The following is a 24320-nucleotide window of genomic DNA, read 5'->3' as shown; positions in this document are numbered from 1 at the left end:
CTCATTCACTGACTCATTCATTCGTTCCTTCATTTTTCCTCCCTTCCTTCATTTATTTATTCACTCACACACTTGCTCCCTTCAAACTGCTCTCTTATACTATCACTTGTCCATACTCATTCACTCATTCGTTTACTCATTCACTCACGCACTCACTCAAGCCGAGCGGATAATTGGCGTGTTCTGTTATACTGGAGATAGAAAACAATGTTTGTTCATATTTTGAACGCTTCTGTTTAAAAAAAGATAGGATCTGGTATTTTCTGATTAGATTTACCTACATGCCTCTGTACCGCATCACATGTCAGTGTCTCAAGGTCTTACAGATCCTATGTATAAAACCCGAGTAGGTAGTAAAGTAGAATACCATCTACATTCCGAGAATGTCAGTGGCGTCGCTAATGTTGTTCTACTGTAGTGAAAGGAGAGAAAATATAATACTACAACATGGTGTATTCTCTATCGATTGTAAACTGCATGTGAAATCACCAGCGATTATATCCGCTCACAGTGTAATTGAAACTACTTTCAATCCACACAAAATTCTACCGTCGATGTACCTCACACACAAAGTGGACCTCCGCTTCCTCTGCGGTGCTTTTAAATAGAGCGGTGAAATATACATGGTCTATCGGCATCTGTCAATCATGTCACCCATAATACTGACTGCTGTTCGGCGATAAAGGTGCGTGTTCCGAAGGCTTACTGCAGCGTACGGTTGTCCGTCTCGCCGAGTCTGTCTGGCGTGGTGAGTGTACGTCTTAACTGGGTCAACGGGTGGGGCAACACCAGTTAATGTTAGCAGGATGTCTCGTGGATACGACCCGGAGTCAGACGCACGTACTGTATGAACGCTGGGGACATAAGGTGAGCTAACGGTATATACACGTGCTGTCTTAATAAGACAAAGAAATGATAGCATCTAAAACTTGTATCTTTTTAATGTTCAATAGTTCGTGGTTTTGTAGGTTCGTGAAGTCCTAAATGGGCATGACCTATGTTTGAAATACTCGTCCCGGCGTGAGCGGGTTCATGGTTCTTTTGAGGTTGTATTGCGCGAGTTAGGTAACGAGTTCTACCCCACGGTATAGTGAGACACTACTATGTTCTATATTGTGGTATAGGAAGTCTCCTTGGAAACTATTCTCGTAATTAAACTTTCAGTGAAAGCTTTGAATATCGTTGATGGAATGTTATTGAAACACCTAGACGAGTGGTTTACTGAAGACAAATTGTAGTTGGGTGAGCGTTGGCTGGAATGACGTAAAACTACACACAGAGAGAGAGCGAGAGAGAGACAGACAGAGAGAGAGAGGTGAGACAGACAGACAGACAGACAGAGATAGAGAGGAGAGACAGACAGACTGAGATAGAGAGGAGAGACAGACAGACAGACAGAGATAGAGACAGACAGAGAGAAACACAGTGAGAGATAGACATTGTTTCTTGTAAGAGCAATAGATTGCAATGTTTTATGCATAGTATTGAGGGCATGCCCAACCCTTTTAGCTAAATTCATTTGTAATCCTGGTTTTTCTTTATAATGGTAGCTACGCCATTGGAAGGGAGGGAGTGATATATTTATTATAGTTTTCATTAATCCCACCCAAGAGGCTTTCGACATGGCGAGCAAACGATCGCAACACATGGCCATGGATTCACAATACCAACACACCAGTGACATTCTTCGTTATCACAGCTACATGTATGTGATACACTTCCGTAAATAACCTTAGTGCTTTTTTTCCTCATACTTTTCCTTTCCCTGATTATGTTTTTGTACAACGGCGTGAAGCCAGACAAGATGATAGCACGTTGTACACAATCATTGTTTACACAGACGAGGACGTCTTGTTTTTATAACTTGCTCCCGTTCGACCGAGGAACAGCTTTACAACGTTGGTGCCCTGGCTGCATTTACACGCGCAGTGTCAACCAGTGCAACCTATGCATGTTCAATAATGCATGATACAGTGCATGCTTCGGATTAACAGGACTATGCTATTAGTATTCAAGGTTCCGTGCTTTTCAGGCCATGACATATACACCTAAAGTGGAAGGTTAGCTACAGTTCAGGGGCTTCTTTCACGTAGCAATCTTTACTAAGATTAACTATAACTCCATTCTTTAACACTGTACTTAGGTTACCTTAGTGACTTATGATGACCTTAGTGCCTTGTGTAAGGACGTCCAGGAGACTATACTATGTAAAATTCAGGTGGTTGTACTAAGCAAATATCCCTGAATTATTGAATCGGTGAATTCCACATTCCGCTGTTAGCAATGAAAGTGATACCATTCTCATGTATTTTCCACCTGATAGTAATGACGGATTAACTATCGTACTAGAAAAGAATCGGATGTACCTCAACCTCTTTCGGATTGTATACATATATTTTGGGACACTAGCCATACTGTAGAATCTATTTTTTTAAATGATCAATCTGATAAAATGTTTAAAAGCAACGATTGAAACTTCGCTTTAAACCATAGCCAAATCTGTAACATTCCAGACTCTTTGTCACTGAATGTTTATAGAGATGACGAGTCAAATTAATCGTACTTCGATCCAAGCTGATTTTGTTTGCTTGATCAATGTCATTGGACTTGTACACTAAGACAAGCTCTTTACAGTTCTCGCCGGTGAAATACTGACTCAACGGTACAATACATTAGGTTTTGAATGAGTGAGGCTTCAGCCTCCGGTCAGATTTCCTATCAAACGCATTAAGACTCACGGGCGTTTGTCAACGGGGATCTCCGTTTTGTGGCTGGAGATTAGTTGTCGTAGCGTGAACTGCTGATAGTAGACACGAGGGTTGTTGATGACACTGAGACACAGATTTCTTCAGAATCTGAATATAAAGATCAACAATGCTTCTTGAGTCAAGATTGTGTTTTGTTTGTTGTCAACACAATACACTTATGACTTAACATTATTTCAGCTGTAAGACAAGACGGTGGTCTGTAACTTATCGAGTCTGGACCAGGCAATCCAATGAACCAGGTATTTGTACTGTGCACATATCGGGGTACTGCAGACGTTTGGTAAGACTACTGGTTAAGTGTTCGCTCGCTGTCTAGTCCCGGGTTCGAATGTCCTCGTGATTATAGTTGAAGTTTTGTGTCACATATTTCAGCAGCAGCAGCAGTATTATCACCATCATCAACAGCAATAGAAATGAACCCTCCTTTATCTGGACAACACTATCCCGCTGGTATCCGGATAACCGAAACATGTACTGATGATTGTATATCTGCAGACATTCTCCGACACGTTTCGCTTAGAGTGCTCAGAGTCTGGACAAGCGCGATCAAGAATGTCTGTGTATTACGGTTCATCTAGGCACCATATTTACCAAAAGGAATCCATTCATATAATATATTTCACTGTTTGCCTTTTTGGTATAATACAATCTATTTCCCAAAATAAAAAGATCGTTGACATTTACACTTGAAGTGGCAAATTATCAGGGCTTCAGTATACTGTAAGTTTCGTTTCGCTTGTATACGTCTTTATCATGTACCGGTTTAAACCGTCGATGTTTTGCAACTTGAAATGATTGCTATTCGAGTGTTGATTTCAGTCGGCCTAGACTTTGTGATATTTACAGCATAGCTCAGGGTTAGCCTCCGTGGTCGGCCGCATACACAAGACGGGCGGCTATAATTCGTAAGATCTCGCGTCGGCGTATGGCTAATAGGACACCTCATGATACAGCACTAAATCGTGATACCTTTGTGTGACGGTGACAGCTGACGCTGGCTGGATGTAAAGATCGAGTTCTACCCCAGTGAAGCAGTTGTCCTGTATCTACAGGACTTCACACCTACCTGGCTAGGTCAGGGGCCAATGGTGTCGTGTGTTGATGGAGGTTTGCCTCATTACGGTAAACCAAACGGGTCCTGCGTTACTTCTTACTTGCTGCTGTGTGCGCCTTAGGGTGGATGCTAACGAGAGTGTTTTGTGACGGGTAATGGGTAGATAGATGGATGAGAGAGGAATGAAAATGGATAGATGATGGATGGGACAGGAATGAAAATGGTAGATGGATGAATGGTGATGAATGAAAGTGGCTTGGTTGATGGATTGGAGGTTAATGAAAATAAATGGATGGATGGATGGATGATGAATGAAAATAGATAGATGATGGATGGAGATGAATGAAAATGGATGGATGGATGGATGGATGGGAGGTGTATGAAAATGGATGCACTGGTGGATGGGCGATAAATAAATTGATACGTGGATAATGGGACAGGAATGAAAATGGATAGGTGGATGGGTGAAACAGTGAAAATATATGGATGGATAGAACAGGAATGAATATGATAAATGGATGAACTGGAGATGAATGAAAATGGATGGATGATTGGGAGAGGAATGAAAACTGAGGAGATGGATGAGTGAACTATAATAGCTTCTACACATTCAAGCACTAGCTTCGACTCCACAATCTGTGAAACAGAACCATTCACTCTTAACCTGGCTAAGCTATTGGTAAGACATTCGTATTTCCCATGACTAAACTAAGGCTTTAATATCAAGGAAGAATTATGAACCAATATGAACAACAACAATAATGAGTGACAGAGTAGTGACAGAGGTGGTGGGGGTCTTATGCGCTGAGCTCAGATAACACATCAGTTGAAGTTGGCAAGGCTGGTAACGGAGAGTCCGTGGAGACCGTGTTTGGCAGCTTGACGCCTGGGAGTTTCTAGGCTCCCACCTAAGGTAAGTCAGAGTGTTCAAAACTGCCTCTGTTCACCCAGCAGGAAATGGGTACCCGGTGAAATATGTCATATGACTGTTATTCTTCTAGCGCCTTGCAGGTAGCTTGGGTTATCCGGATAATAATCTCCATCATGTTATGTGACATGTCCCAGCGACCTGGAGTTCAGCCATATATAGGTGACCTTATTATTATTATTATTGGCAGTCCGACCATGATGATTGACAGTGGGTGTACATGATGACTGACTGACAGTCGGTGTACATGATGACTGACAGTCGATGTACATGATGATGACTGACAGTCGGTGCACATGATGACTGACAGTCGGTGCACAGTACCACAGAGTTTAACAGTTGAAGTTATGGCAAGCTGCACAAGTCTCTAAGACAATGCATAATAAATCCAATAATAATTACTGTCCACTAATCTAGACTTGCGTCCTTAAAGGACAGACTTACTATACAACCATCGACCAAGCACCCAGTACAGCCTTGGAGCAAGGCTATCCTTCTTACACGTGAGGGTGGGTGGTTAAGACATACACATTGAAAATAGCATTTAGAATTCGAAATCGGTCATTATGACATATGTGTCATGTAGTTGTAACGCTCAGAGTGTCGTGACATCTTGGTAGTCACACATAACAAGTGCACTGACAATATTTCATCTTCTTCTGTCAGTATTCATGACAACATGCTACAGAAGCTGTTTTTGCGATCGTTCCCAACATTGCGAATTAAGTCCTCCTTGTCCCAGTTCTGGACAACTGCGTGTTGCTACGCCAGATATACAGATGTCTATCATCCTCCACACACATTGTTAACGTGTAAGGGGACACCTGCCTTTCTTCAGATACACTGGTTCTGATGAGTGGAAAAAATATTAAACGTTTGCAGTTCCGTCAGCTGTTGGTATTTAGGTCAGTCAGTAAGTACATGAGTCGGTGTAAAGTCGGTTCTTTTGGCATCCATCTTCTCATGTCATTATGAACCAACACCACGTTATATTTAGTGACTTGCAAATGTTTACTGATTGGACATGTTTACTGATTGGACATGTTTACTGACTGGACATGTATACTGTCTTGACATGTTTACTTACCTGACATGTTTACTGATTGGACATGTTTACTGACTGGACATGTATACTGTCTTGACATGTTTACTGATTGGACATGTTTATTTACCTGACATGTTTACTGACTGGACATGTTTACTGACTGGACATGTTTACTTACTTGACATGTTTACTGACTGGACATGTATACTGTCTTGACATGTTTACTTACCTGACATGTTTACTGATTGGACATGTTTACTGACTGGACATGTATACTGTCTTGACATGTTTACTTACCTGATATGTTTACTGACTGGACATGTTTACTGACTGGACATGTATACTGACTGGACATGTATACTGTCTTGACATGTTTACTTACCTGACATGTTTACTGACTGGACATGTTTACTGACTGGACATGTATACTGACTGGACATGTTTACTTACCTGACATGTTCACTGACTGGACTGTGACATGTTCACTGACTGGACTGTGACATGTTCACTGACTGGACTGTGACATGTTCACTGACTGGACTGTGACATGTTCACTGACTGGACTGTGACATGTTTACTGACTGGACTGTGACATGTTCAGTGACTGGACTGTGACATGTTTACTGACTGGACTGTGACATGTTCACTGACTGGACTGTGACATGTTTACTGACTGGATTGTGACATGTTCACTGACTGGACTGTGACATGTTCACTGACTGGACTGTGACATGTTCACTGACTGGACTGTGACATGTTTACTGACTGGATTGTGACATGTTTACTGACTGGATTGTGACATGTTCACTGACTGGACTGTGACATGTTCACTGACTGGACTGTGACATGTTTGCTGACTGGACTGTGACATGTTCACTGACTGGACTGTGACATGTTCACTGACTGGACTGTGACATGTTCACTGACTGGACTGTGACATGTTCACTGACTGGACTGTGACATGTTTACTGACTGGATTGTGACATGTTCACTGACTGGACTGTGACATGTTCACTGACTGGACTGTGACATGTTCACTGACTGGACTGTGACATGTTTACTGACTGGATTGTGACATGTTCACTGACTGGACTGTGACATGTTCACTGACTGGACTGTGACATGTTCACTGACTGGACTGTGACATGTTTACTGACTGGACATGACTGCACACTTCATCTTCACCCATGTGGAGTGTCAAAGGTCATTTAGCAAAATTATAGGACAAAAGGGTGGGGGTGGATCCATAAATTGAGTGATGGGAGCCTATTTCTAGAACGATGTCCTGTTGATCACTGGATTGTCTGGTTTAGATTTAATTATTTACAGACCACCGCCATACAACTGGAATATTGCTGAGTGCGGCTTTAAACAAGGAACCATCCAACCAAACCGAACCAATCACATGCATTAACGGGGGTCATATGTGCGTAATTTAGAGTGAGTGAGTTTAGTTTTACGCCGATCTTAGCAATATTCCAGCAATATCACGGCGGGGGACACCAGAAATGGGCTTTACACATTGTACCCATATGGGGGATCAAACCCGGGTCTTCGACGTGACGCACGAACGCGTTAACCACTAGGCTACCCCACCGTCCCGTAATTTAGAGGACGAGTATATCCTTCTTTGCATCGCCCTTTGACATTTATGCAAGAAAACGAATAAAAAACATATAACCCTACAAAGAAACTTCCCTGGAGACTTTCCCAGTGATGTCATGCAATATGTGGCCTCATGCACAGTGGATGACGTCATATTAAATATCCGAAGTGAACTTCTTTGCGGGTACACTTTTTTAAGACTGTGGTGTTTTGATAAGCCAAATCACGATATATCTCCCGGACTTCCTCTTCCGCTCGCAGACGCTACTGATTGGCAGTAAGCGTCTATTACGTTTATAAGTGATTATAGTATATGTTTTATACCACTTGACTATTTTCAACCGCAGCGTGTTGATTTACAGATAAGAGGTGCACGTTGCGATATCTAGTATTGCTGACGATGCAACTTTGTTAAAACATGCGAAATCCGGCATGCAACAATCAGTTTGGTTACCTTGCACTGGTACCTTACTTCCTAGCAACACTGACTGACATGGAATTCGTGGTGTAAAATACTACGTGTACAGATTAGAACCTTCCGACTTTGCAACATTTTATCTTTGAAGATACTTCTTTTTTCAAAAGAGTATACATGTTTCTTTCATCAACGGGATCTACGTTATTAAATCTGTCTAACCTGTGTTTGATTTCATAGCGTACGGTTGATAACAGAGCATGTCCATAGTGTCAGAATTAAGAGCAATCTGTATGTGAGAGGTGTGGAGTGGGGTAGGGGTGGGTGGACTTTTGGGGGTGCATGCGTGCGCACCAGTGAGGGCGAGGGTATAAAGGGTCACTGATCCAGAGCAATTCCCCGAGACTGGTTGTTGCTTTTGTTATCATTTTTCACTTCAAGCACCCGGATGATATCCCAGAATCCTTGACTAGGTTCCGATCTTTGATGCGCCATTCGCAAGAGCAATTGGTGAGTGAGTGGTGTTAGCTCCTCCAAACTTGGAGATTTGCAGCTGGGCAGTAGTAACAGTTAGTTAATGGTAGTCCTAATTAATTTCCTATTATGTTTTCATGCAATTCGGAACTCCATAAAAGGTATGTTTTCGGTCAGTTACGGTCAACATGACTGTAATATCTAGACATTGTGTAGATTGTCTACTTGAATCACATTTCACACACACGACCCAAATGCGACCCTGAGTCTGTTGTCGGTCTCATCGAAGTTCACGGCAAAAAAATGAAGCGGAATGATTCTTTAAGATGCTACAGCAATTTTCAATAAAAACAAAATATAAATATTGACTAAAACCGACTAAAGTCAGGGCAATAATATAAGGCCATAACCATGTTCTGTCTTTTACAGTCTAACGTGCCAAAATATATAAATCATTATAACTAGTGATAAACAGGAACTGTTTGTGATGGACATATACACGAAACGCTGCATGGGTGTTGTGGATAGACACCTTCTTTATTGCAGGGTATGAGACGTTTTGGTGTGGCAGGGATAATCTACATTTTCTATTCTCCCTGGCTGTAGATTATCATCTGAGAAAAATCGTTCCTGTTTACCATACCAGGTTCTATATGCCCCTCAAATAAATAATAAGAGATAGTTTCTCAGCTGGTCACGTGACTATTTCTGGTTTGGTGTATAAGTCTCATTTGTCACCCAAGATAGCAAATCTGACAACTACTTTCGGGATATCAACCACTCCTTTGGTCGTGATTTAGTTAGACAAGAACCAGCATCAAACAACGTATTGACAGTTAAGGAAGAACGGTGTTTTGACACAGGCACTTTACGACAGAGTGAAGTCAGTATACGCTAGGAAATCTACATAGATAAACACTACCGTCGTTGTATTTTATTTTATTTTTTTGATTGTTAGTTTGGAAAGATCAAAGTACTTACACCAGACACGAGAAATGTTGTATGAGAACATTTGTCGGGTTATCTGAGTGGTACCAGTTGTACATGCTTCAACCATCAAGTGAATGATGACAAATGAACAGGTGTAGGTATATACTGAACCACCAAACGGCAACGTAGTAGTAATCTATGTATTGCATGCAAATTGGATTGCGTAAAATATTTTAGATTTCGACGTTGTCTTCAGGATACGAAGGGAAATTCATTATTGCATAAGAAATACATGTAAGCATTCAAGGACAGTGATTATCGAGAAATATCTGGAGACAAGTGTTACGACCTGTGTTAATCTAGGGTGTCATCACTACATGAGTCTCACACAGAACGGTGGTGATGTAGCCCAGTGGTTAAAGCGTTCGTTCGTCACGCCGAAGGCCCGGGTCGATTCCCCACATGGGTGTGTGAAGCCCATTTCTGGTGTCCCCCGCCTTGATATAGATGGAATATTGCTAAAAGAGGTGTGAAATCCACTAATACGAGGGTATGGTCCACCCTTAATTACATGTCGTTGACAGTTTTAAGGACAAAACCGTGGGTGTTGGAGGGGTACTACGCAACCATAGGTAGTAACCTGGCAACATCTGTAAATCTACGATGAGTTTGAGATAAGAATCAGGCGGACATTTTAGCATTTTTATAAGAATTATAAAACTGATTATAGAAACATCAAGATTAAAAGAGCAGCATGGGGACATTTTGGACGAATCAGTCAACGTCCTGGCGAGTGAGCCGATTTGAACCCAGATGAATTGCACTCTCAGCTGCACATAAGAATGCAACCATTAATTTTTCTCTTCAGCTCTTACATCATACAAAGTGGAACGTGATACAGATGCAAAATATACGTTATTTTTTTACCTGGAAATGATGGGGTGAATATGATTATTACAACCCAGTTACGTTTAATCATAACCGTATGCGTTTGTCCATAGATCTGTGAATGCCTGGAATGTGTCCCATTGACTCTCCACGTTTCGTTATCCGACATCTAAGCTATGTGCTTGGAAGACTTCTCAAGCGTATTGCATATTCATAAATTCAAAGGAAAACTCGTTTTTAGCTATTTGATGCCATAACAATTTGCCTCCGCAATATGGTTTAATATTGCGTAAATATTCTGACCTTAATAATCTTTGATAATACTGTAACTGTTTACAGTGGGTCTTGAAAAAAGCTGTCATAGAAACAAGCGAACCGAGTAACCTATTTACCTGAGTTCTCGATATGTCTCAGTGTACATCGCTTTATCCGCCCTCTCCCTGCATCAGCCCCCTGCTGCACACGTTACACTCCAGTCGACCCAGGTAGACGTGACAGCGAGCTACCCGGGAGACATCAGGAGTCAGCGGGTAGGTGGGACATGATCAATATGGTAGACTGTTAATATGATGTTATACAGCATAGGTATTACACATTTGAGAGAGATAGTTTTATCTTTCCATAACACAAATCAGATTCTCATAATTATGTTTCTGAAAAGCAATATTTCCTTGTGAAAAAAATTATTAGTATACATCGATTTGAACTGTCAATACAAAAGACAGTTTTGATTGAAATTCGATTTTATATGATGACGAAACGGTGTTAAAAACTGACAGTTTCTGAAATAATGTATATTTATACAGAGGGAGAGACTTCTTTGAGCTGGAACGCAGTCCAGCTCTTACAAATGCATGTTCGCTGTATGTCTTAGCGTTTTCTTGTTTGTCTGTAATAATTATTTAAATTTTCTAACGCTTATATACAAAATGTGAGCTCATTATTCCCACTAAAGAATGAACAGTGTTTTCTGTTCACTGCTACTCAATGTCCTCATAAAGATAGTTGCACGGGATATGGTCCATGACAAAATAACCATACGTTCATATTGCGTACTTTGTGTCCACCCCTAGCTTTCCACAGGCAAACTGTAGCGCTTGTAGGAAGTTGGGGAATGGAGGTGAAGAACGATCTGAATACCACGAGTGGAGCTTAAAATGTTGAATAAAATACATTTCACGTGAAGAAAAATTAAATATGGGGTTGGAAATATGAGAGCACACCCAAGTGAGGAAATGGCAGTGTACGTTTGATGGTGGCAATATTTCAGTTTGACATGGAAAATATTTTTCGAACCGAAGCGAGAGAAGTACGTTGCCAACCTTTACTCGCTCCGCTCACATATACGTAGACTGGTCATATTCCCTATGCTGCACAACACTGTTTGCGCTACAGTTTGCCTGTGATAAAGGACAGGTTCCCTGAAATGTCCCTCAAGGTTTCTGAATTTGCATTTGGGAGGACTTCATGTGGAGAACCATACTGTGTTACTTTCAATTACTTGCGTTTTAGTTCACTTGAGCATATTGAACAAAATAAAGGATAGCGAAATGACTGCATTTGAAACTGTTCGTCCCTACTCCACCCTGTGAATCAACTGTTGTAGGCGAAGAAGATAAAGCGGGTAGGGATTGTAAGTGTATGATCTGATATCACCACGCCAACTTCTCAGTTAACGCTGTTTCGTAAAGGGTGACGTGACTTTACGAGACTTGATATCGAAGGAACAAGCAAATGTGTGAACTCAAAGTGGTCACGGAAGCCGACAACGTATTAAGATAGTTATTGCATGACATTTATCATGTCAAGTTGTGGGTTGCTTTATCACTGGAGTGTTGGCTCCTCGTCGGTCTCTTCAGTGTTTGTACCTTAAACTGTATGTTTTAACCTGCGAATGAAAGATAAACCCATTCAAGTACAAATGTGGAAGGAGACTTTAGTTCCAATAAGATTCATTTCAGATTTGCGGAAAGCTTAGTATTAATGGAAATGGGTTTCAGGCAGTCTTGACTGATTTTATCCTGCTGTCTGAGGAGAAAAGAACTTCACATGAGCTATACTGTCGTGCTGCGAGTTGTATAATACGTTTTGTGTATATTTTTAACCCATTGGATTGATTTATACACTCGGTTTCTTATTACGTCGATCCAAAAGACATGCTGAAACAATGTTACTTTATCAGAATTAGGATCCGCATAGCAATGCGACTTCTGCGCAACTGGCGTTGGAAAGCTTTACGGTTGTCCTGATATTCTTTTGTCCAAACAGCTTTACGGTTGATGATGATTTTAAAGGGATTGCATGAATATTTAGAATGACACCAGACTCCCCCCCCCCCCCCCCCCCCACACACACAGACAGACAGACAGAGAGAGAGAGAGAGAGGGGGGGGGGGGGGAGGACATGTGAACCCCCTACCTTCCCAGAACTGAACGGGTGACCCCCTTAAAATCATCGTCACCCCCACCCAACCCCAACCATAAATTATGAATGGTCCCTACATTTAAACTTTAAAATAGTGCTGTGAATTTCGACAGTCGCATCGTTGCTGACTGACAACGCGGGTGAAATGTGGGGGTAACTAGAAATGGACTTCACTCATTGTGCTCAAGCGTGAAATTGGATTCGTGACTTCGGCGTGACTGGCACTAGCATGCGCTTCAACCTCCACGCAACCCAATGAAGACTACTTCTCATGTCTCATCACTTAACAGATGTGCCACACTCATGGGTACGGTTTAACAAAAGCGATTGCAGTGCTACATCTGTTGCAAATCTGTGTTCAGTTAGTAGTGATGAGGTAGCCTAGTGGTTAAAGCGTTCGCTCGTCACGCCTAAGACCGGGTTCGTTTCCTAAGACCATTTCTGGTGTCCTTCGTCGCGATATTTTTGGGATTTTGCTGAAAGTGGAGTAAAAACATACTCACTATAGGAGTAGTAACTGTCGAAACGCTACGCCCTGTCTCCCGTGTCCCTGATAACAATAAGGTATGGTGAAGAGTGAATCCTACAGAATTGTTTACTCGTCTTGGATTTAACATCCTGAGTGACAAGTTAGTGAAATCCGATGATTTGTGAGTAAGTTATCGCTGAGAAAATCTAGCTGGGATTGAACCCAAGAAGCAAATGTCGTTTCTGTGTCAACTAATATATCAAGTTGACAAGAATTAAGCCGGCACAAGTTCCTAAGTAGGTAGGATGTCCTATCTCCGAAAATATGAACACAGCCTTCAACATAGAGCGTGCTCCACAGATTCATTGTTTTTCAAATATTTAACAACCTATCTCTCTGTATGTTGATGTTACACAGTATCCAAGGCGTTGCCCCCTGGTAGTGAGTTGCGGTTCTTCACAACGTTAACGTTAAACGTTAAACGTTATTGAGAAAATATAAACGTTGATCATACATATCGTTTGGTCATTTCCAGGGAGTATGGCTTTACACCGCTCTCAGCAACATTCCAGCAATATCACAACAGGAGACTCCAGATATCGGCTTCACACGTTGAGAAATAGGGGAATCGAACTCTGTTCTTCCACGTCACGACCGAACGCTTTAACCACTAGGCTACCCCACCGTCTCCGATGTTTCATGATGATGACGTTGTGACAATGAGCTACTTCGGCGTCTGTATGATATTGACCATGCCTCCTTATTGGTTTCACTAAACAGCCTGATCAGTCAGACCCAGGATACCATACAGTTCGCTGATGTAATTTCATAGGCGGATCCCCCCACCTTTATCGGCATGACATTTTGTTAAATGATCGCTGAAACACGAGTGAAAAAGGGGTGTGCACCCCACTTTTTCTCAGTATCAAACAAACTGATTGACTGTAAACTCAACCCAACCTTAATTGTATATACCCAGTAATCAGCATTATATATCAAAATATATTCTCCATGTTTCCAATTGTTGTATCACTGGCTTGATAACCGCGTTAGTACCTATACTGACACGCCGCACTCACTGCAGTAAAGAGGTTGACTATCCATAGTATTTCCTACTTGGGTCTTATGTAAGTTAGAAACATGCGGTAAAAAATCAAAGCCTTTCTGGAACTACCTGGGTGTCAATTTATGTAACTTAGGCGATTTTACAAGAACACATATTTTACGTTGGGTAATGCTGCAGAAGTATGATATATTTTTATCGAGTTTATAAAATGTCCAACGGCATTTTGTTATTGCAATTTACAATGTGTATCAATGCAATGGATCATGTTTGAATCTTGAATCAATGACACGACCACCCGAGTTAACCCAATGACATGACCACCCGAGTTAACCCAATGACATGACCACCCGCACTGAACCCAAAATAACACGTGAACCCGAACTGAATCCAATAATACGCCCATCCAAGGGAAAAGCACACATGTAGCTCAACTGAACCTAATAACACGTCAACCACAGCTCAGAACAGGATGCCTGAATCCAATACACGTTAAGGGGAGCTGAATGTACATTTAACTCTATTTAGACTGTGAAATGAGCAATGTGTCGGTAGGCCAATTTAACCCTTTCCAGAAACCAATCTGACACCTCCAATATAATCAGCGCATCTCTGAGCACGCCTCGCTTTGTGTTTGCTTATCATTTTTTCAATCAGACGAGCTCCATTGTTAGCATGTTTCCTCCTATAATAATCAATCTCAAATATCCTTGTTAGCGCATGTTAGAGTTTCTAATATTACCAAATTACACAATGACTCATATATTTCCTTTGACATGCATCTGTCAAGGGTGATATACATACATCTCGCCGTAGGTGAAGTTGTGTTATCATTAACGAGCGTGCGAGAAAATGGCTTGTACTGAAGATTTATTACACCCATTGATTGTCAGGGAGATTATCCACAGCGTATCGTCCGTGTCCTGTCTCATTCGATGATAATCGTGCCAAATCCTAGAAAACCTCCACCGTTACAGCCCCGCTGTTGGTCTGTTTGATGACAGTGTTATTGGTGTCTACCCTATCTTAACAACGTCACAGCCCTACTCTCGGTTAATCAAGAAACGTTACGAAACCCTGTTGACATCTGAACCGTGATGGGTGAGCCTTCATTAGACATGGCGACGAGACTTTCGATTTGTTCCCTGTCAGCGGTGACCGAGTGCGACTTTCTTCTACAAAACACCCGTATGGAAACATAGGTCACATCAAAGGTTCGCTCCGAGACACGTGACTTCCACGCTTGATTGACGTTCAAAAGATCATTGACTGAAGCTGAACATAGATCTCAAAGTAGGAACATCTTTTGTGAATGTCATAAGATATTTCTATACATGTATTGTGAGTCTGAATCGTTGTTCCCAATGAATGTGCTTGATATGAAGTGACAAGTGTCGTGTTGGTTGGCGTGTGTTATCGCCCGCAGTGCCGTGTTAACTCTTCATTAACCAGTTGTCCTGGTAACATCGACAAACATGGAGCAAACGTATGACAGACTTTAAGGACCTGCTGGATGTAAGGAACTGTTAAAAAACATTGGACCTTTTCTTGCGTTGACAATATATATTACAAGCTATTTTCCATAATATATAATGGTAGGTTTTTTTAACAGATGAATCTATTTTTGTAGTCCTCTTTTACTGGAGCGCTATTGGGTTTCCTCTTGTTTTGTGGGTTTCTATTTCAATGCTTTGTTTTGTTTTGTTTTGGCGTGGGGTTGGGGGCAAAGATGTCGACTGTTCGAGAGTATTTTTGTTTTAGCTTACGTCATACGATCTACCCATAGCAAAGCATGTATGAAACATGAGCTGGGCCATAACGCGACATCAGGGCAAGTGTTATTGTTCATACATAGACTCGCAATGTGGAACGAGGATGTAACTTACGCTTCTCGTTCGGTGATGAACTAGTTATTTCAAATATACTGCACAGCAAGAGAAACACAATTTTCGAGAAAAAAATCTCATAAAATTTAGCTTTCATGTTTATGTCTTCTGTTTAAAACGTGATAAAAAAAACAGAGTTGGGTTCTTTTTGCTGTTCAGTATATCAGTTACGTGTCCTCATGAACGTTAGGTGTTCGCACTCTGAAGTTTCCGGACTGGGATAGATTCCAAGCAACCGAGCAGATAATTTAAGAAGTGATCAAAATGGAGTCATCAGTTTGGTCATGCTCAGTAGTACCCGAGAAGGTCCAGGTTAGAATATTGATCCTCACTTTGCTTGTTGTAAAAGGCAACTAATGTGATTGGGTGGTCAGGCTCGCTGACTTGGTTGACACATATGTCATCGGTTCCCAGTCGCGCAGATCGATGTTCATGCTGTTGATCACTGTATTGATCTGGTCAGCGATTCGATTATTTACAGACCGCCGCCATATAGGTGGAATATTGCTGAGTGCGACGTAAAACGGAACTCACTCATTCGTGCTTGATAGTCTGTTGCCGTACACCTATGTACTGCTCAGTAAACGGATTGTCTGGTCCAGACCATCGTGCCACCTTATGGCTGGAGTATTGCCTAGTACGAAACGAACAAACAAACAGATGTCACAGTTTCTTAACTTACCTGATGTTATCACTTCATGACATTCAATTCTATTCTTTACTTTTGCAGAGTAACAGATGGAAAAATCCAAAGATGTCACTATGGATGACGACGGGATGTAAAAGAACACCAACGCTTTCGATTCTAAGTGGCTGAAGAACCAACAAATGCATTCCAAGATGGCGTCGTTTGTTAACCCTGTCAGCATCTGTGTTATCCTGTGGGCGCTTCTCTGTGGCGTACGTGAAGGTCAATGCCATAACAGAACAACTCTCCTTCAAGGGGAGGGAACCCCAGCATCCCCGAATGTTGGCTACGCGATTGTTAGTGATATGTGCAAATTAGAATTGGATGATAAAGAGTTTCACAGATACGTTAAAACAATGGAAAAGAAAATGGCTGTGTTGTTCAAAATCAGTTTACGAACTACAAACACGACGAAAGAAAATGATAAATTGTACAATGATGTAAGTATGAATTACAAACCGTTTCTATGGTACAAGACCAAAACGCGTCATGGTCGTACACTGCTGATGCTGTCGTTCCACTATGATGTTCTCTCTATGTCCATTCTGACGATAGGAGTTCAAGAAATGGAGGTCAATGTCACCGATTCTCCCCAAGGATGCCTCAGGAACATGTCAGTGGATGCCAGACTGACAGCCATACGCCAACTGTTGATAGAAGAGAGACAGTCGAGTAACGAGGACAGGTACTCCACCGCCCACAGAGACTACGTCTGCAACCAGGAGATCAAGAAAGAAGCTGATAACTATGCAGAGTTTGTGTTCCAGTGTTGCCATCGGGATTCACATGGGAAGATAAAGTGTAGTGACCAGGAAGATGACCCCTGGATCTCCATCTTGTACATTTCGGTGACTGCGGTCAAGGTCCTTGTATTCTGCTTCTGCCCTATGTTCCTTCCTGCGAACATGTACAGCGCCATGTACGTGGCGGCGGAGTACGTGGTCAAGCTGAAGAAAGAGGTGAAGAAGCTCATCTACATCTCGGAGGAGAGTGACTATAAGATAAAGTACAAACAACGTCTGACTCTGGAGGATATATCCGACTGGTGGAGATTCAGGGATATGTTGGAGACAATGCCTAAGAATGAAATTCTACCCATCAAAATGTCCGAAGTGCGAATAACTGTAAAAGGAAAGAGGATTATTCCAGAAAATGACCCCCCGACAGGTTTACTGAGAACGTTTTATGACAATCTTTGTCGGTGTAAAATCAAGGCAATAGATCCTTTTGTGGACTGTTGTGATTTGAGTGTGTATGCTTCCTTGGAATCGAAATTTTCGCACAAGTTGACCTGGCATCAGTTTGTCCAGGCTCTCGTGAAGGGCCTCATGCTGCTGCTGCTGCCAATGCCCTACTACATCCGGTTATTCATCTATTACAAGTTCGAGAAGCATGAAATGGACCATCGCTACGAGGCCCTGCATAGCCTACATCTCAAACTCCGCTATGTCTTCTACAAAACGAATGTCATCCAGCACTACAGTCCCAGTCATGGCATATTCATAGCTGCCTATTTCTTCTATTTCCTAGCTGGATTTGTCATTGGATTTTCTTCGACAGTTGTTAGAGACAAACTGAAGTCCGTTGCCAGGGGCGCCCTTCAAGACATGAACGCAATCTCACAGACAGGTGTGTTACAAGTTATTATAAGAATGGGTCTGTGGCCTTTCAAGAAATGTGGACTTATAGCCTTGTTAATAGGTCCTATATATATGTGTATAACTGCACCTTTTTGTATTGTAATTCTTGTGTTGTACTGTATTCCAACCGTATACCTGTCTTTCCGAATTGTGTACCAGACCAAACGGCAGATAGGAGATAATTCTTATATGGATGAAGAGGAGAAAGCAAAAAGACGTAAGTTCAGAAAGATCCATAACATAGGCAAGCGTCTTTCCAAGATGGACAAAGTTGTTCACAGAACCACACCTGAAGCTGAAGATAATTGTTGTCCTTCATCCATGGGATTCAATGGATTCTCCACCATTAAGACAGCGTTTCTACAGGTTTTGTGTGCAGTATTCTGCTTGTGTGTTCTTTATGCCGTAGCTCTCATCTTTGCAGAATCATTTGGTTTGATTGTTGAGGTTCTGGCCTTTACGATGATGGGGATCATTGTGAATGCTAGTAGCACTCTCAAATACGTCAGTATGGTGCTCCTTGTGTTCGTATACATGCACGACTGCTATAGTAATGTATATCAGAATTATCTGGAGTTTAACAAGACTATAATAGCAGAGATGATAGATAGAGCTGAGGACTTAAAGAAGATTGCAAGTCTTCCATCAAGTATGCAAGAAAATGCTGCATTTCAACTGAAGTGTAGTGACGAAGTACCCGAGATAAAAACAGACCTCAATTTCACCAAAAAAGAGATCAGGTGGAAACTAGGTCAGTTGTTGCTATTCTTGGACTCATTTGACACTCCAAGGATTCCTCTTCGACTCTTCCAAAGACTGTGTGACGTCCAAATCCACGGAGCACCTGGACCAGTCTATCTAAACCTCCTAAGGGCAACTGGGAAGTTCTTAGTGATTGTAGTGTTTCTGTTGTTTGTTATGATTGTGGTAATGGCATTTGGAAATGTAACTCAGATGTCATCAACCAATCAGACGCTTGCAACTCTTGCTGGAGGGTTTGTACCAATGCTGCTCAAGAACGTTTTGTCCTCAAAATCAATCAAACTGAACCTGAAGACAATTAGTTTTAAGGGACAGATAGACGAAATCATTGGGGAGTACAAGCAGTACTGGCCCGTGAAGGACCTGGTGATAGAAAGAGACATACCAAAGGAAGAGGAAGAAGAAGAAGAAGGAGATAAAGATGGAGAAAAGGATGGTGGAGCAGAGAAAGAAAAAGACAAGGAAAAGAATGGGAAAGACAGAAATGATGAAAACTCAAATAAAGAGAAGGAAAAGACCCCTGAGAAGAAGGCAGAGAAGAAGATGAGCGTTGCGAACATCCACAGTTCCATAAAGAGCAATGATTCGATAGAACCAAGTTTGGTTAATGTTGGAGATGATATCACAACAAGTACCTTCCCACACATCCCTGAGGACCAGGAGGTCGACCTGTTCATAGATCTGAGTTCAGCAGATGCTCCTGGTGGGTGGTCCTACCGAGGGTCTTCTGAGAGCGTTCAGACAGATTCTATGATGCCAGCGTATTTCCCTACCAACATCGACACTGACATCACTAAAATGACCATCACCTACCCAGAAGATAATCCAGTCTGAAGGAACTGTACATTGTCTGCACCTCACACGGGACTTTACGATAAAGGCCTTGTCCTTTGTCAATAACACTACGATTTGCAATACCATCTGCACCGTTTTGTGAACCTGTGACCGCAGAATCCTGCAGTCCAGCTGGAGGCGAGTGGTAAAAAAGAAGGTTTTGGTTGTGCTTTGGAGTATGGAACCTTTGGAGACAGGAACAGCCCTAGCTGAGAGGTTATGGACGATGCATACCTCAGTATACAAGTTTGAAGCCAGACATACTATTGACCGAAGGTTTGATGTTTGTAATGTACTGAGACACCATTTATGGTATTGTTTTATTAATGAGGGTAGATATGAATGAGGAGTGATAACTGTAGTAGGTCTATAAGTGATCAAGTTGGCAGAAGAATGTGTTGTCGAACCTGTTAGTTGAACTAGATGTCAAGTGTAACAATTGGCACCAGGTTACTAGGGTGCACAACGATTGTCTAAATGTTTGCTGCACTATGTAACACTCGTAGTTACTGCTTATAGTTTTCTGTATGTAAACAGTCAGTCCTAAACTTATCTAATTCCAATGAAATAAGTAGAACTTAGCAAAAAGTGCTAATATGTGCATGTGCTCAAAATATGATCTATGCAAGGTGTTTCCACAAATCTAGAGCTAAACCTCTTGTTGTTGTAGTCTGTCATTTTCACATTTAAGTCACAACATGAAACCGTCACGTTGTCAGTTAGCATTTATAACCCTGTGTTACTAATATTTCGGCCTCACGTTATGTCTCTGTCTCATTTGAGGAAGGCATACTTATTTGTAATGTCCCTCACGACAATTCCTACTGACTTGTAAAATAGTCTCAGAGTCCATACAATAAGGGACCATTGACATCTGATACATTAGCTTCCAAGATAAGAAATCTGTCGTTAATCTGTTGGACCGCAAGTCAACAAAATCAATTCACCTGCAAATAGTGCTGTCTGTCGTCTGTTATGGTGTACAATTATTTACAGATCAGCTTATATATCTTTAGGTCATTTATACTTGTTTACATTTGCTGTACAATATATTTTGAATAAAATCGTAAAAAAATATGTGACTTGCACTTCGATAAGCTGTGCTGCGTGGGTGAGATATTGTTGAAAGCCTCAGAGAACAGTGTTCAAGGGTACTATGATGTCAAATTTGACTCTGGGACACGCACAGGAGTGATAGACACAACGAGCACTACCCGTGACATTTGACCTTGTAGTCGTCTTTTCTTCTGGCTCCTGGTTTACCCTGTAACAATATCAGAGGTTCAAACAATTCTAGCCTGGAACAGTATCAGAGGGTCATACCCTGGCGTTTGTTTTGCCCTGGAACAATATCAGAGCGTCAAACCCTGGCGCCTGTCTTGGTCTGGAACAATATCAGGGGTGCAAACTCTGGCACCTATTTTGGCCTGGAACAATATCAGAGGGTCAAACTATGGCGCCTGTTGTAGCCTGGAACAATATCAAAGGGTCAAACTCCGGTGCCTGTCTTAGCGTGGAACAATATCAGAGGGTCAAACTCCGGTACCTGTCTTAGTGTGGAACAATATCAGATACTCAAACTCTGGCGCCTGTTATAGCCAGGAACAATATCATAGGGTAAAACAGCCGTCCGATTTAGTCTGAATTCATCAGGTTAAACTCAGGTTTCTGTTTTACCTCTTAACAGAATCAAACACTTATGTTAATCATTGGCCGTTCACCTGACGTGTATATATTTCGTTGTCATTTCTTGTGTGTTGAAACATTAAACTTGTCAGCCCACTCTGTAAAGGTTCATGTTTCGTAATATCAAATTGTTCCGCTGGTATGGCAAACAATAGTGACAAGTGGCTGTTGAAAGAGTGTGAGTTGAACGTGTGACTCGACGTAAGCCACCTTACCTAAACGCTGAGGTGTTCAAATGAAAGAAGAAACGGTTGCATCAGGGAGTGAACATTTGCTGAAGGTATATTGTTCTAACGTCAGTTTGCACTACTAAACCATTGGGAAAACATACATGCTGAGATGGAGACTGACCCTTACTAGAATCCCAGACCACTCGGATTTGAGTCACACGAACCAAAGGACGCAACGATCCACAATGTCATGGTGAAAAGAGACACCGGGGAGAGGCCAGCATTAAGTTGTTTGATGCATTCAATTCTGTCAGTATCTCCCAGGAGGTTCCGTGTAAACATCCAGCAAATCTCACGTAACACGCAACTGGTATCCCTTGGTATTTCTATTCTCCAGAGGCAAAACGGTTGTGTACATTACAAGTAAGGTGCTTATTCCCGTACATGTGTAACATGTCGTTAATCAGGTATGTCCGGTATGATAGTCGTTTTCAATGTTAAAATACTTCAACGATTTACCATTTCTTATTTGGTGCTCAGGAATGTGGGGTTTTTTTCGATGGCATAGGGTAGATTTGTTCGTGCAAGTCCACTATTAAATTATTAATGCTGTAATATGCATTAGGTTACAAAAGGATAAGCCCTACTTAATTACTTTCAGGTAGGTTTTAGTACATTCCCATCCACTTACTATTACAATTTGACAATTCAGGTAAATGTCCAGTGTCCAGTTACAATGTACTACACAAATGAATTAATGTACTCAGTATTTAGGGTCAGTGGCTGAAATGCATCCCAACTACGACCGAAATTCGATGCTTTTGTATACTTTTTCAAGAGCACTGTTTCACGTCACAGAATCGTCAACGTAACAAGCTAACTTGAACCACTTAACTACCGCACTATTCGTTGCCAAGTCGTCTATAGCACTGCAGTCCGTTGTGTGAAATCTCCGGACTACCATGGGTGAGTTTAGTTTTACGCCGCTTTTAGCACTATTCCTGCAATATCACGGCCTGGAAACATCAGAAGTGTGTAAACCCATGGTCTATCAACTCTATACTCGGTGCATGTGGCGTGAAATGATGCAGGCATCAGACGTCAAAAGTGGTATATGCAGTTTCCCACGCTTGTATAGGTTTATTCCTTTACATCCGGGAGATTGCCCTGTGCAAGTAGTGCCGAGCCTCTGGGTGTCATCGAGAAAATATTTTACCAATTTCAGATTTCATTAATACGTGAACATGAAAAGAAACCACTGACCCTTAATAGAGCAGCTATATCTTCATTTTTTAAATAAATAAACAAAAACCCCAAAACCTAGATCCGTCTCTTAAGAATGCATAATTTGCCAATTTGTTTATATTTCTCATTTACTGTCTAACAGCCTTAACATAGGACCACCCCATGACTTGTTTAAGCGCTTATTTACTGTGCATTAATGTATTTGAGGGTCGTGTCAAATCTTGATCCACAAGTGTACAGGTTGCAGGTAACCGCCCACATTGCGTAGGTTAGGAGTAAAGAGAATTCAGTTGGGCCATATTTGAATCAATCTAAATGACGATGACTGGTACACTATAAGGTCTAGACCTGATAATGCCCAGCACGTCATGTCAACTTGAACTACTGAGCAGTAAGATGCAGGACGTCAAGTCCAATATGTGATCCAAAATTTATTGAGTTGGGATTTAAACTGCTTTTAGTAATATTCCACCAAATATCACAGTGGGTGACACCATAAATAATTCAGAATTGAAAAAAATCAAGTCCAATATGTAACCCAGAAATGACTGAGTGAGGTGGCTTTTACACTGCTCTTCGAAACATTCCAATAGTATCATCGAGGGTGATAACATAACCCAGAAATGACTGAGTGAGGTGGCTTTTACACTGCTCTTCGAAACATTCCAGTAGTATCATCGTGGGTGATAACATAACCCAGAAATGACTGAGTGAGGTGGCTTTTACACTGCTCTTCGAAACATTCCAATAGTATCATCGAGGGTGATAACATAACCCAGAAATGACTGAGTGGGGTGGCTTTTACACTGCTCTTCGTAACATTCCAGTAGTATCATCGTGGGTGATAACATAACCCAGAAATGACTGAGTGAGGTGGCTTTTACACTGCTCTTCGAAACATTCCAGTAGTATCATCGTGGGTGATAACATAACCCAGAAATGACTGAGTGAGGTGGCTTTTACACTGCTCTTCGAAACATTCCAGTAGTATCATCGTGGGTGATAACATAACCCAGAAATGACTGAGTGGGGTGGCTTTTACACTGCTCTTCGAAACATTCCAGTAGTATCATCGTGGGTGATAACATAACCCAGAAATGACTGAGTGGGGTGGCTTTTACACTGCTCTTCGTAACATTCCAGTAGTATCATCGTGGGTGATAACATAACCCAGAAATGACTGAGTGGGGTGGCTTTTACACTGCTCTTCGAAACATTCCAGTAGTATCATCGTGGGTGATAACATAACCCAGAAATGACTGAGTGGGGTGGCTTTTACACTGCTCTTCGAAACATTCCAGTAGTATCATCGTGGGTGATAACATAATCCAGAAATGACTGAGTGG

At 41.6% G+C, this 24320-nt stretch overlaps 1 protein-coding gene across 2 annotated transcripts; it reads left to right on the top strand.

The window, feature by feature from the left end:
- The first annotated feature begins 563 nt into the window (after window positions 1–563).
- On the top strand, window positions 564–20948 carry LOC137273996 (uncharacterized). 2 transcript variants are annotated; one of them, XM_067806943.1, is made up of 2 exons: window positions 564–867; window positions 16680–20948. In XM_067806943.1, the coding sequence occupies exon 2, from the start codon at window positions 16778–16780 to the stop codon at window positions 19871–19873; it is 3096 nt and encodes a 1031-aa protein (XP_067663044.1). In that variant the 5' UTR covers window positions 564–867; window positions 16680–16777; the 3' UTR covers window positions 19874–20948. The 2 variants fall into 2 exon arrangements, with proteins under 2 accessions (XP_067663044.1, XP_067663043.1); XM_067806942.1 differs by lacking the exon at window positions 564–867 and adding an exon at window positions 10572–10637.
- The last annotated feature ends 3372 nt before the right edge of the window (window positions 20949–24320 follow it).

Source organism: Haliotis asinina, chromosome 2, assembly GCF_037392515.1.
Source record: "Haliotis asinina isolate JCU_RB_2024 chromosome 2, JCU_Hal_asi_v2, whole genome shotgun sequence".
Taxonomy (NCBI): Eukaryota; Metazoa; Mollusca; class Gastropoda; order Lepetellida; family Haliotidae; genus Haliotis; species Haliotis asinina.
This window is presented reverse-complemented; position numbering and strand designations above follow the sequence as displayed.

Excerpts from the sequence above, each read along its gene's own strand:
- LOC137273996 (XM_067806943.1), top strand. The coding sequence starts at position 16,778 with ATGCATTCCAAGATGGCGTCGTTTGTTAACCCTGTCAGCATCTGTGTT.